Source organism: Rhinopithecus bieti, unplaced genomic scaffold, assembly GCF_001698545.2.
Source record: "Rhinopithecus bieti isolate Rb0 unplaced genomic scaffold, ASM169854v2 scaffold_21188, whole genome shotgun sequence".
Lineage (NCBI taxonomy): Eukaryota > Metazoa > Chordata > Mammalia > Primates > Cercopithecidae > Rhinopithecus > Rhinopithecus bieti.
In genome coordinates, this window is record NW_016810096.1 from 1 (window position 1) to 11,759 (window position 11,759).

The 11,759-nt window shown below is 40.3% G+C and overlaps 1 protein-coding gene across 3 annotated transcripts; it reads right to left on the minus strand.

Moving 5' to 3' along the window:
* Window positions 1–596: 596 nt before the first annotated feature.
* TSPAN6 (tetraspanin 6) lies at window positions 597–8,589 on the minus strand. Of its 3 annotated transcripts, XM_017891284.1 has the most exons (9): window positions 8,410–8,583; window positions 7,808–7,824; window positions 7,171–7,359; window positions 6,789–6,863; window positions 5,523–5,621; window positions 4,997–5,131; window positions 4,085–4,168; window positions 2,328–2,436; window positions 597–1,557 (listed from the first exon to the last, which is right to left on the minus strand). In XM_017891284.1, exons 3-8 carry the CDS (start codon window positions 7,180–7,182, stop codon window positions 2,368–2,370), a joined length of 474 nt encoding a protein of 157 aa, XP_017746773.1. In that variant the 5' UTR covers window positions 7,183–7,359; window positions 7,808–7,824; window positions 8,410–8,583; the 3' UTR covers window positions 597–1,557; window positions 2,328–2,367. The 3 variants fall into 3 exon arrangements, with proteins under 3 accessions (XP_017746773.1, XP_017746772.1, XP_017746771.1); XM_017891283.1 differs by lacking the exon at window positions 7,808–7,824 and having other exon boundaries at window positions 8,410–8,589; XM_017891282.1 differs by lacking the exon at window positions 7,808–7,824 and having other exon boundaries at window positions 8,225–8,583.
* Window positions 8,590–11,759: the final 3,170 nt, after the last annotated feature.

The following is an 11,759-nucleotide window of genomic DNA, read 5'->3' on the forward strand; positions in this document are numbered from 1 at the left end:
AGTTTTTTTCCAACTGTAACTAACTCCCCCTTACCATCAATTCAAGGACTGTGGCAATCAGACTAGATAGGTTCTACTAATGGATGTATAAAAAGACTCAAAACCAAAGAAATAATTCCCTGACTTCAACTCAAATTTTAGTAATTATTATTTTCCTTATTTCCTTGTTATCCTGAAGATACAGGTTACATCCCTCCCTATACAACTTTTTAATGCAAACTATACAATCAAAAAAGTCTGATCTCTAGGAGAACACTAATCATATGGTATTTTATAACATGGAATATAATTTTTTCACAGGGAACAGTTTTAATATTTGCACTTTAAGATTTTTTTGTTTACATTAAGTTCTGGGATACATGTGCAGAATGTGCAGGTTTATTACATTGGTATACATGTGCCATGGTGGTTTGCTGTACCTATGGGAACAGTTTTTTTAAACAAGAACATTAATTTTTTTAATACAGAGTTAAGGCCTGAGGCTTATATTTCACATCTAAAAACTGTACTCTGAGTAGAAATGCAGGGCTTAGCGTTCTCAGTGGAAAACAACAACCATCCCAGCACATTTTCTACAAGTTAATTTAAACACGATCTTTTTAGAGGAAAACAGTATTTATTGTATAAAAGAGTTATACTTATTAATCAAAGGCACAAACGAAAACTAAGACTTAAAGTTGACCATAATATTAACAAGTCATATCAACCTGGTACCAGCTAAATTTAACGAAGATAAGTTCCACTGAAATCCTAAGGAAAATACAATAATTCCGACACCATTTAATAATTAGAAACTTTCAAACAAGAGGGAAAGTATGAACATTATAATAAATGCCTCAATTTGGAGGCAAAGAAATGTAAGTTGTGTGCTGAAACCTGATGTATCACAGAACATCAGTAGTCCCTTACTGTTATCACCATCTGGCAACCTTGATGAGGGATGCCATCTATTGACTAACTGAAATTAAATCACACAATGTGACTCTCTGTCTCTCATCACAACAGAGAGTAATAAAACATTTGAACTTCTTGGTGCGAATTATACAATCAAACCAGATAAACTTGACTGGGAAGGAGCCAGTTCAGAGAAGTCAATTTTCTATCACACTACATCAATAGCAAAGTCAGAGGAATCAATTTTCCATCTTGTAACACTACATCAAAATAGCAAATTCACAGTGCCTTCCAAAGGCCCCCCACTAAGAAAAATAACAGTCAAGAGGAACACAGTATTACTTCATCTACAATTTACTAGCTCTTCCAGTGTTTCAAAGGGATACAGGGTTTCAACGATCTAACATGAATGGGACAGAAGGTGGACTTAGAACATAGCAAACACACATCTTGATTGAATCAGCCTATTGTGAGCACAAATCTTGATTGAATCAGCCTATTGCGAGCACAAATCTTGATTGAATCAGCCTATTGGTGTAGTTTTCGGTCTATATACATCTTGATTGAATCAACCTACTGGTGTAGTTTTTTGATCTATCAGTAAGTAGTGTTGTCAGTTCTCCAACCAGGCAATTTCTAATTCACGGGGGGAACCTAAATGTCCTAAAATTAAACAAAAACAGTTAATGTACTTGTTACCCAAATTTCAACATCCGTATTTGCTTACATACATTCTAATCTATTCCTGCTAATGAAGGCCTTCCTATGTGCTCCTAGTCAGTGGCTCAAGTAAAATGCAAAGTGTGCCCTAGGGATCAATTCAGTCAACAACAGTTCTCACAGTATTTTACCACTCAAATACTAATGCCGTTGAAACACACGTCTTCCCAAAATCTGGTTCCCTACTAGACCAGATGAGTTTACGGCTTGAACGATAGCCCACCAAAAACATCTTTTTACCAAGAAAGCTGCACTCTCAACGACTGATGGACTGTGGTAAATGAAAACTATGAAAAGGACTAGAGAAAATGTCAATATTGGTGATGAGCAGAGTGCACCTGCCAGGGAACCTCACAAGTAAGGTCATTATTGGGATTCTTTGCTTCTCCTCTCTCTAGGCTGAAACATGTTAGAAAAGGGACCACTTATGATCTCCAGGCTAACATGTGTATGTAAATATATAAACCCACACGGGGACTCTTCTGTTGCATAAAAACAGAGAGCATGCATAGATAAGCTGTAGCTAAGTCATTACTTTCTGACCATGCCCTGTGTATAGAGACCTAACCTGCCTACACAGGGCTTACATAGCACCAGCTAGATTTAAATATACTACTAGACAAGACGTTCTTGGCAAACTTAGTCCATGTAGCATATACACAGGCTAGAATAAATATCAACACTACCAGAGCTGAGGACCAAAATGAACGCACCTTAAAAGGTAGAGAGGAATAGGCCCGCAGATACATTGGGTTACACTATCTCATACTGGTTATTTGTTATGGCACGAGAGAGGCAGTAGGCGAGAAAGATTCCAATCAGCTAGAAATAAAATAGGAACAAAATTAAATACATACACAAAACAGCTTGAAGACCTCAAACTATATTCCCCTCTCACTTGTAATTCGCCTATAAATTTTCTTCCTTGAGTTTTTCTAGAGTTATGTTTAATACTCTGCAGCATCTAGATCACATTCAAAGAATGTAAGTGAAGTTTTATTGCCACTATGACCCAGAATTTCACAACTCTCACCAAAGGAAAATCCAGCAAACTGTCACTCAAGGAAGATTCAGTCACAAGCTTTGGAGAAACTTTTCTTACTCTCATTTCCCAGAAAAAACAAAGACATGGTTTTCAGTAAGTATCTTAACAAGTGAAATCTCCATCAACGAGGGCAGAGATTTTCCTGGAAAGATCCAGAGCAGTGCTACAGTAATGAAAACATTCTAGAATCCCTGTACTGTCTGATATAGTAGGCAGCAGCCACATGGTTACTAAGTATTTCAAATCTCCAGGAAACTGAGGTTTTAATTTTATTTAATAACTTATAACAACTCAAAGGTGGCTAGTGGCTACTGCATTAGCATAGATTTAGATATAGCTTTGCTTGCTACTTTAAAAATATATCAAGACTAAACTTGAATTAGTCTTATTTCTAGTGTTTAATCTAAAAAAGAAAATCGTTCAGAGCCATAAAACAAACTTCATGCTACAGTGAAAAACACAACTTGAGAAACATAATTTGATCTACAACGTGGAATCAACCCAAAACAACTGGTGCATAATGAATATGGGGGTAGCATCATCTAAATTGTAATAGGTTGGAACTTGTATGCAACTCATCAGGCAGTTGCAGCCCAGGAAAGATCCTAATAACATTTTAGAATCTTGACTGACTGCAGAGAGAACCAAGGTTCCTATCTAATGTTTTGTTTCATGAACTATGATACTGGAAAGTTGCCATAACTAAGAGGGCACTGAGTCTTTCCACAGTTAACTGCTTTCAAAAGATATGTACTGCTGCAAGTTAATTCTCAATCTTTTTTTCTTCTTCTTTTTTTTTTTTTTATTATACTTTAAGTTCTGGGATACATGTGCAGAACGTGCAGGTTTGTTACATAGGTATACACGTGCCATGGTGGTTTGCTGCACCCATCAACTCGTCATCTACATCAGGTATTTCTCCTAAAGTATTTTTATACTGTGACCAGTAACTGAGAGTTTTGTGAAAATGCGACTTCCCTAAAAATGTCCTCACTATCCAGGCCCCTGAAGCAAAAACTTTAAGCCTTAAAAGTGAAAATCTTGCTGCATGCAGTAGCTCATGCTTGTAATCCCAGCACTTTGGGAGGCCGAGGTGGGCGGATCACTTGAGGTCAGGTGTTCAAGATCAGCCTGGCCGACATGGTGAAACCCCATCTCTACTAAAAATACAAAAAAATTAGCCAGGCGTGGTGGCACACACCTGTAATTCTAGCTACTCAGGAGGCTGAGGTGGGAGGATTGCTTGAACCCAAGAAGTAGAGGTTGCAGGGAGCTGAGATGGCACCACTGCATTCCAGACTGGGCAACAGAGCAAGACTCCAACTCAAAAAAAAAAAAAGTGAAAATCTTCTAGCTTACACCTACAAGAGGGATGAAATATTTCCTAAGGGATGAAATATTTCCTAAGTAACTACAAAGACTTACTTGGAAGCAAGCAACTCCAAAGGAAATTCCTGCAACGACTCCCATTTCTGACTCTATAATGGTCATTACCTTTATAAAACAACCCTAATGGGAGGAAAAAAGCAAAGATTAAATACAGTACAAGCAGCCTGTGCTTTTCTTTATGGTAATAAATACTTTGATCATATACCTCTGCAGGAAGATAATATATTTAGGGGTAACTATACTTTGATCCTCTGCAGAAAGATGTATGTATCAGAGCCTTTGATTTTCATTTTATTGAAATCTACTCTCTTCCATATGTTCTCAACAGAACAAATAATTATTCCCAACTATTTCCACCTTTTGGATTATATATTTAAAAGTGTTACTTCACTTGAACCCGGGAGTTCAAGGCTCCAGTGAACTATGATCACACCACTGCACTTCAGACTGGGTGACACAGAGAAACACTATCTTTAGAAAAAGTACTAAATAATAAATAAACAAAAAAGTGTTACTTGCTAGCTGTCTGAACTCAAGTCTTACCTGCCTTATTTCAGCTTATATTTAAAAGTTAAAAACTGGCCGGGCGCAGTGGTTCACGCCTGTAATCCCAGCACTTTGGGAGGCCAAGTCGGGCAGATCACGAGGTCAGGAGATCGAGACCACCCTGGCTAACACGGTGAAACCCCGTCTCTACTAAAAAATACAAAAAATTAGCCAGGCGTGGTGGTGGGCGCCTGTAGTCCCAGCTACTCAGGAGGCTGAGGCAGGAGAACGGGGTGAACCCAGGAGGCAGAGCTTGCAGTCAGCCAAGATCGTGCCACTGCACTCCAGCCTGGGCGACAGAGCGAGACTCGGTCTCAAAAAAAAAATTAAAAACTGGGTCAATTTTGCATTCAGTTAAGTCCTCAAATATTGTCAAATAGAAAGTTTTAAAAGGCACCTTACTTCATTGTTTACTTTGTCTGCATCTCTCAGTGGAGTACAATCTTCACGTTTACAGCAACTCTTAGGAAATCCTTTTTCTGAGTAATAATTAGTATCTGTCCAATCTCTATAATCGGTGACACCACAACAATGTAACTGAAAAACCCAACAAAAGCATTTACAGTTCGTATTGCAACTTTGTAGTCAAACATTTAACCTAATATCCTCTATTGCAATTTGTGCTCAAAACATTTACTAATCTCAACGATCTCTCTCCTGAATTGATTCAAGAGATGAGCACTGGGTCCTTGATTAGCACCATGCATGACAGTTTTGTATTGGCTTTACTTTCCTGCTATAGTTGGTACTAACAGTAGCCGGACTATGATGTAAGCAGGGATGGAAGAGAACAGGTGCACATGTGAGGAAAATGAAATACGTCACACTTCTTTCCCCTACAAGTGGATAGCATCTAGGAGCCAGATTCTACTCTTTTCTCTGAGGCAGCAGGGAATGTGTTCCCCTCCAGGTGGTGGTTACCACTTACCGTACTTTGGATCTTGTCTACTGCATGGCTTCTATAATCTCCTGTAGAGTTATACTGCTTCAAAGCCTTCTCATAATTATTCTTAAAGCTGTTCTTAATCTATAGCAAAGAAACACAATGTCAGTAAGAAAATCCTCTAGAAAGTTCTTTTGGTTTCAGGTCAAGTAAGTTCTTGACTCTGACCAATGGTCATATCTTTGACAGCAGCAACATGTATGCTAATTAACTTCCATGGTACAATCCTGTCCTCTAAGGGATATAGGTTAGCTGAGGGGACTACTAAGCAAAACATTAAAATATATGATGAGAACCACTACAAGTTCAAAGTGCTGTGGGAATATGTATTTATCTGAGTGGCCATGCAGTACTGCTGTATTCTGCACCCTGCTAATCTTTTTCCACTTTAAACTGAGTACAAATTCGACGCCTATGGAATTTGTAAGCTACAAAACCTCACTTTGGGAGACTGTGCTACCACTTTATAAGAACTCTCATTGATGAGCCTTTGCTACTCACCGAATGATATTTGAACTACCCCAAGTTTACCTGATTTCTAATTCAATATTAAACTTTTTTTTTTTTTTTTTTGAGATGGAATCTCACTCTGTCGCCCAGGCTGGTGTGCAGTGGCGCGATCTCAGCTCACTGCAAGCTCTGCCTCCTGGGTTCATGCCATTCTCCTGCCTCAGCCTCCCGAGTAGCTGGGACTACAGGCACCCACTACCATGCCCGGCTAATTTGTGTGTGTGTGTGTGTGTGTGTGTGTGTATTTTAGTAGAGACAGGGTTTCACCATGTTAGCCAGCATGGTCTCGATCTCCTGACCTCGTGATCTGCCTGCCTTGGCCTCCCAAAGTGCTGGGATTACAGGCGTGAGCCACCACGCCTGGCCCAATATTAAACTTTTGATGATTTGCATTAAGTATATCTAATCTTTTCAAAATGCAAGGCATAAGAAGGTTATCAATTTTGTGCTTTGAATATTTTCCTATCAGTAAAGTTATAAATTGTACTATCTCTGTTTTAATAGGTACTTACACACAGAAAAATGACAGGAAATACAAGTAATTTTCTTCTGGTGACTGTCAGTCTTTACAATTTTCTAAATTTTCTTTTAAATTAGAAGTGAACCAGAATGTTTACAAGAAGGCCATTACTGTCAGCTACAGGTTTAAATACAGAGGTCTGACTCTTCTGCTTAAATAAATCCATTTTTATCTCTTAGAGGATAAATTTAACATGCTAAGCTTCCCTAATTCAGGCTTACCTCATGTCTGAAAACAAATCCTACGATGGCAGCGACCAGTTCGACCAAAAAAATGAGAGTCAGAAACATTGCATACTGCAGGATAAGAAAGAAAGTCCAAGTCAGCATAAATAAGATATAGCACAGCTGCAAAGGGAGTCAAAGAAAAAAAATAATCGTCGTCTTTTCAATTAGTTCATCATGTTTTCATTGAAAAGGGCAGGGAAAATAACAACATGTCTATTTTGAAAGTGGAAACTGGCAGCTGAACTGTTACTTAACAAGTTTTCATAAGGAACAGGAAAAATTATAAAGGGCCATGGCCAGTTCCAAGAAAGGAATCCTATAACATACAAAACTTTTCTAAAACCAAGAATCAATTCTAATGAAAACAAGGACTCACCAGTTTTAGCATCCATGCAGAAGCTCGGCAGGTAGCAAAACAACCAAAGGTGCCCAAAAGAATAATGACGGTACCAGTACCAATGAGCACGAAGGGGACATTGGTGGCCTTCTCATTTAAAAGAGAAAAGTAATTCTCCAGGCTCACCTTGCCCCAAATGCCAACTGCAAGAAGGATAACGCCAGTGATCTATGTGGGAATTCAGAGAATACAAACAGTTACGCACTGTGTACAGCAGCATCTTCAAAACACAAAGCATGAGGTATTTAAAGCACAATAGGTGTGATATGCTGGGATATGGCAGACAAGGGGGAAGAGTAGAAGGGGTTAGGAGCAGATCTGCACACAAGAGTAGGCCGTGGACAAGGTTTCTTATCAAAATTCTTAAAATTCATCTTTTTGTGTGTAAACACTAGCCCATGGCATATTTTACCCTAGGGATCAAAACTTCCTTAATTGTCTTACTCCAACCTTAGGAAGAAAACCTTGAAGGTGAAAAAAAAAAAAAGTGATTTTATGAATTCCAGAAACTTCCCCCGTCCTCTCCAGTTAGGGATGAGCACAGGGTACAAAGGAATGGTACACAAAAGCAAGCACAAGGATAGACTGGCGGGAGTGGAGGCATACCCATACTTACCTGCGAAACACTCCTCTCTTATGAAGCAGTGAAAAGAAAGACACTATTATGCAAGTGAGCCCTCAATGGGGCCGGGCAAGCCTTGCTTGCCTCTGCAAATGTCCAGGGTCACTGTCTGCGTGCTCTGGAGGCTTAACGCCCACCTCGCCTCCCGTATCGAACTCGAACGCTGGTACGTCTGGGTCCCAGCTCAGCCTGTCGGCTGCCTTCGTCCCGCACTCCGACCCCAGCGCCAGCGAGATGCCTGAGCTCTTTGCTCGAGGCCCAGTCACTGGTCGCCAGCGTCAGGGTCCCAGGCGCGATGGCCGCCCAAACCCCACCCCATCCCCGACCTGAGCTCCCGCCACTCAGGGTCACACCCCCCCACACCTAAAAGCCCGGGATCCCCTGCCAGCCCCAGGCGCCTTCGTCTCTCACCCAGAAAATAAAAGTGTAGATTAGTAGGACGCTCTTGAAACAAGTAATGACTGGTTTAGTCTGCAGTCTCCGAGATGGGGACGCCATGACTAGCCCGAGACCCTGCACCACCGCACCGAGAGATCGGAACACAGAGAGCGAGACGCGGAGTCCCCGAGTCTTCCCGGAAACTGCCGAAAACTTACGAGCGTCCACAACTGAGAAGGGCCGGAAACACTGTACAATTTTCTAGAGGGTAAAGTACGGGAGGCTGTCCGGAAAGTGGCAACAATTTCCAAGCGCCCCCTGCCGAAGGTTACCGAAAACTATATACAAAGGTTCTAGTGTCGGAAATTTCATAGGTCTTCTAGTGGAGCTTTCTTCATNATACCCACAAGAAATATATTTGCAAAAAGAAAGCGGATTACAAAGCAATACATACAGTCACGTGTGCTTAGACAAAAACTGAAAGGAACAGTGAAATTTACCTCTGGTGGAATTAGGCTGATTTTTTTCTCACTTGTGTGCTTTTCGGTTTGTGAACATTGTTTTATGGGGTAGGAAGGGGAAATATGAATGAATTGAGGAAAATAATTACCACTTGTTGAAAGAATTTCTAAGCTAGGTATTAAAGATAATAATGACTTTTAGAATTTCCCTGTAGGACTTTGCAAAACCCCAGTATTCCTCTCCTCTTTTATCCCCTAAGTAATTGGAAAGTTGAGGGAAAGTATTTTACATAATAGTGAAATGTAAGTTCAGCTATTCGCTGCAAACTTTTAAAAAGAGAGTGCTATGGAAATTTCATCCCTGGTGAGTGTGACCTCCTCTTAAATGTTAAAACAGAAAGGCACTATATATTCCAGCCACCTGTTTTTTCCCAGCAAAACCCAGCTGATTACAGAGAGGTTAAAACCTAATGTTATGTATTGTGAACATATCGGTCTATGTTGTTACAGCACAGGAGGCGTGTTAAGGTCTGATTTCTCAACAAAAACGTCAGCTCTTTGAGGGCAAAGACTGAGTGTTAAGTGAGTATGTGTTATCTCTAGAGGAATGGGGTTAGAAGGCTGTATCAGTTCCCTATGCAATCCAACCCTTCATCACTGACACAAGCTTAATATCACAAGTGGCTATTTACTTTATTGCTATTGCAAAAAGACCTGTATTTGTGGAGGAGAGATGAATACTCAGACTTTTCTACTTGAAACGTTGCTCTAAACATACATCTCAGGACCAGAACACAGGAAAGTTCCATTGACTTGGTCACACAGAGCTTCCCTGTGCTTCGAATATTGACCTAGGACCAGATCCTATAACATCTTGCCAGACGTCTGAGGTGCAAGGCAGCAACTATTGGAAAATTAATTATTGCACTGCCAGGCTTTATACTAAAATTTTTTACTAAAATTTGAAAGGCCTAATACACAAATACATGGAGAGAATGGGTAAATGATACATCTACATACACCTTCAAACACTTTGAGGTAAAGTCGTTAGGAAATAGCAGATATTCAACATGGTGGAGGGGGGTGTCTAAGTACATGCAAAGATTTCTCCCTAGGCTAAATGACCCCAACTGAGGGGTTCTTATACTAAAAACAAGGATCAAAGGAAGTCTTGATAACTTCTTGTCATCTTAAAGAGAAGTTTCTCTGAAATTTAGATTTGTACTATGTACTGGAAGGGATTTACAATGTGAGCCCAAGAGCAAAGAAATATATCTGTAGCTGAAGAAAAAACAAAATAGCAAAGCAAAAGCCACATCTTATTTCCAAGAATGTGTTGACTTTCCTCCTCTCCCTTCCTCTACCACTCACAACGCTGCTTTGTTTGAATAACACTCGGTGCCAAATTAAACCAAATGCTGACCTGGAAATTCATATTCCTATGGCCACAACACCTTGCACCATTGCCTCCTACTCTGCTACACCCACTTCCATCTCCCCACGCCCACCATGCCACCAAACCCAGAAATTCAATTTAGTTCAAACCTAGGCCTGGGTCTGGGTACAAACCCAGACCAAAGGGGCATCTAATCCCATTTAAGGCAATTTAAGAAGTATTTCCCCAGGCCATTCGATAAATGTATTATTTAAAGTATTAATAATGACTGTGATAATGAGCATTGACTATATACCAACCACTATCGCTAAGAGCTTGATACACGTTACGTCATATGCACACATCACAAAAACCCTATTATGAGGTTGACACACTTAGCACCTTCATTTTACAGATGAAGAAACAGATTGAAAGAGGCTAGGTAAGCTGCCTAGGACTAAACCTGGGCAGCTTCTGTGTCTTTCATCAGAAATGGGGCCCACTTTGTGATGAAACATAGCTGCTCTTGTACACACAGCTGCCTCCTCTCAGAGTAACCTGAGTAAAGACTGCTGTTGCACAGACATTTAACCACAAACAAGGGCTCCTCGGAACCTCTGAAGCTTAAGAACCTCAATGATTGCCCCAATTCTGCCTTGCACTTGGGGTTTTTTGGTTGAGTTTGGCTTTTGCCTTCACTCCAATAGCCCAGTCACCTAGGAAGTAACCCTACCTGCCCCAGAGTGATAAGGCAGAGAGTTCAGTACTTTTTCTTGTTCAACCTCTTAATTTCTCCCTCTTTCTGAGCAGAGAAACACAATTTGATGCCAACCACGTAGGAAAAAAAGGAAAATACTTTAAGTATTGTTACTGCTTGTTTTACATTGAACATTTAGTACTCTCCCTTCCCAATTAACTTCCTGTAACCTTCAAGATTAGGTGTAAATGTTTTTCATTGCTAGACAACAGGCAAGCGAAATGACATAAACAAGGGCTCACTGTTAAGTCAGACCTCCCTTGTGCCACCTCCAACCTCCCTCCATCCCTACCAAGCCCCTCATCCCAATACAATCTCAACTGATTTCCTACTGCTTTTCCAATGTGAATTTTCTGCTCCGTACCAGGTAAGTACGATCAACCCCCCAATAAACAAGTCCTGTTTCCTAGTCCCTGCCCACCGTCTACTTTACTCATACTTTCTGCTTCTACTGAATATCCAGCTGAATCCCAACTCAGTAAAAAGCCCCTCCTCCCTCACCTCTTTCTCTAACACCGTAACTGTCTAAACTACACACTCACTTCCATTAACTCAGTGCTTTAGTCAATTACTGCAATATCTGCTTTGCATTTCTACTTACCTATTCTACATCCTGCCGTCTAGATGTTCAGAAACTACTGAAGAGCTAGTGTGGCAGGGTCCCTATGTCCCCTTTTATACTGTCCTCAGTACCCTAGGACATAATGCCCTATTGATGAGTTCATTTTCTGCTCGGCCAATCCCTGTTGAGCTGATTGCTCACTGAGGTCATAACTGGTCTCTGGGAGTAACCACACAGTAATTACTCAGGATTGATTGTTGAAATTAAATAAAAAATTAAATGTCTAAGCCATCCCAGTATCACACTATCATAAAACAGAAAAAATTAAATTGAGTACCTAGATAATGTCTTGGGCCGTTCCTACTGTTTTCCTTAGGAACCATAAAAAAAAAAAAAAAAAAAAAAAAACAAAA

What these genes read in the sequence shown, in the direction of transcription:
- TSPAN6 (XM_017891282.1), bottom strand. Translation starts at nt 8,311, where the DNA reads ATGGCGTCCCCATCTCGGAGACTGCAGACTAAACCAGTCATTACTTGT. An exon ending in GATTTGTTTTCAGACATGAG is followed by an intron (nt 5,622 to 6,788) that starts GTAAGCCTGAAT and finishes TCTTTGCTATAG; the next exon opens with ATTAAGAACAGCTTTAAGAA. An exon ending in TTGGAGTTGCTTGCTTCCAA is followed by an intron (nt 2,437 to 4,084) that starts GTAAGTCTTTGT and finishes TTTTATTTCTAG; the next exon opens with CTGATTGGAATCTTTCTCGC.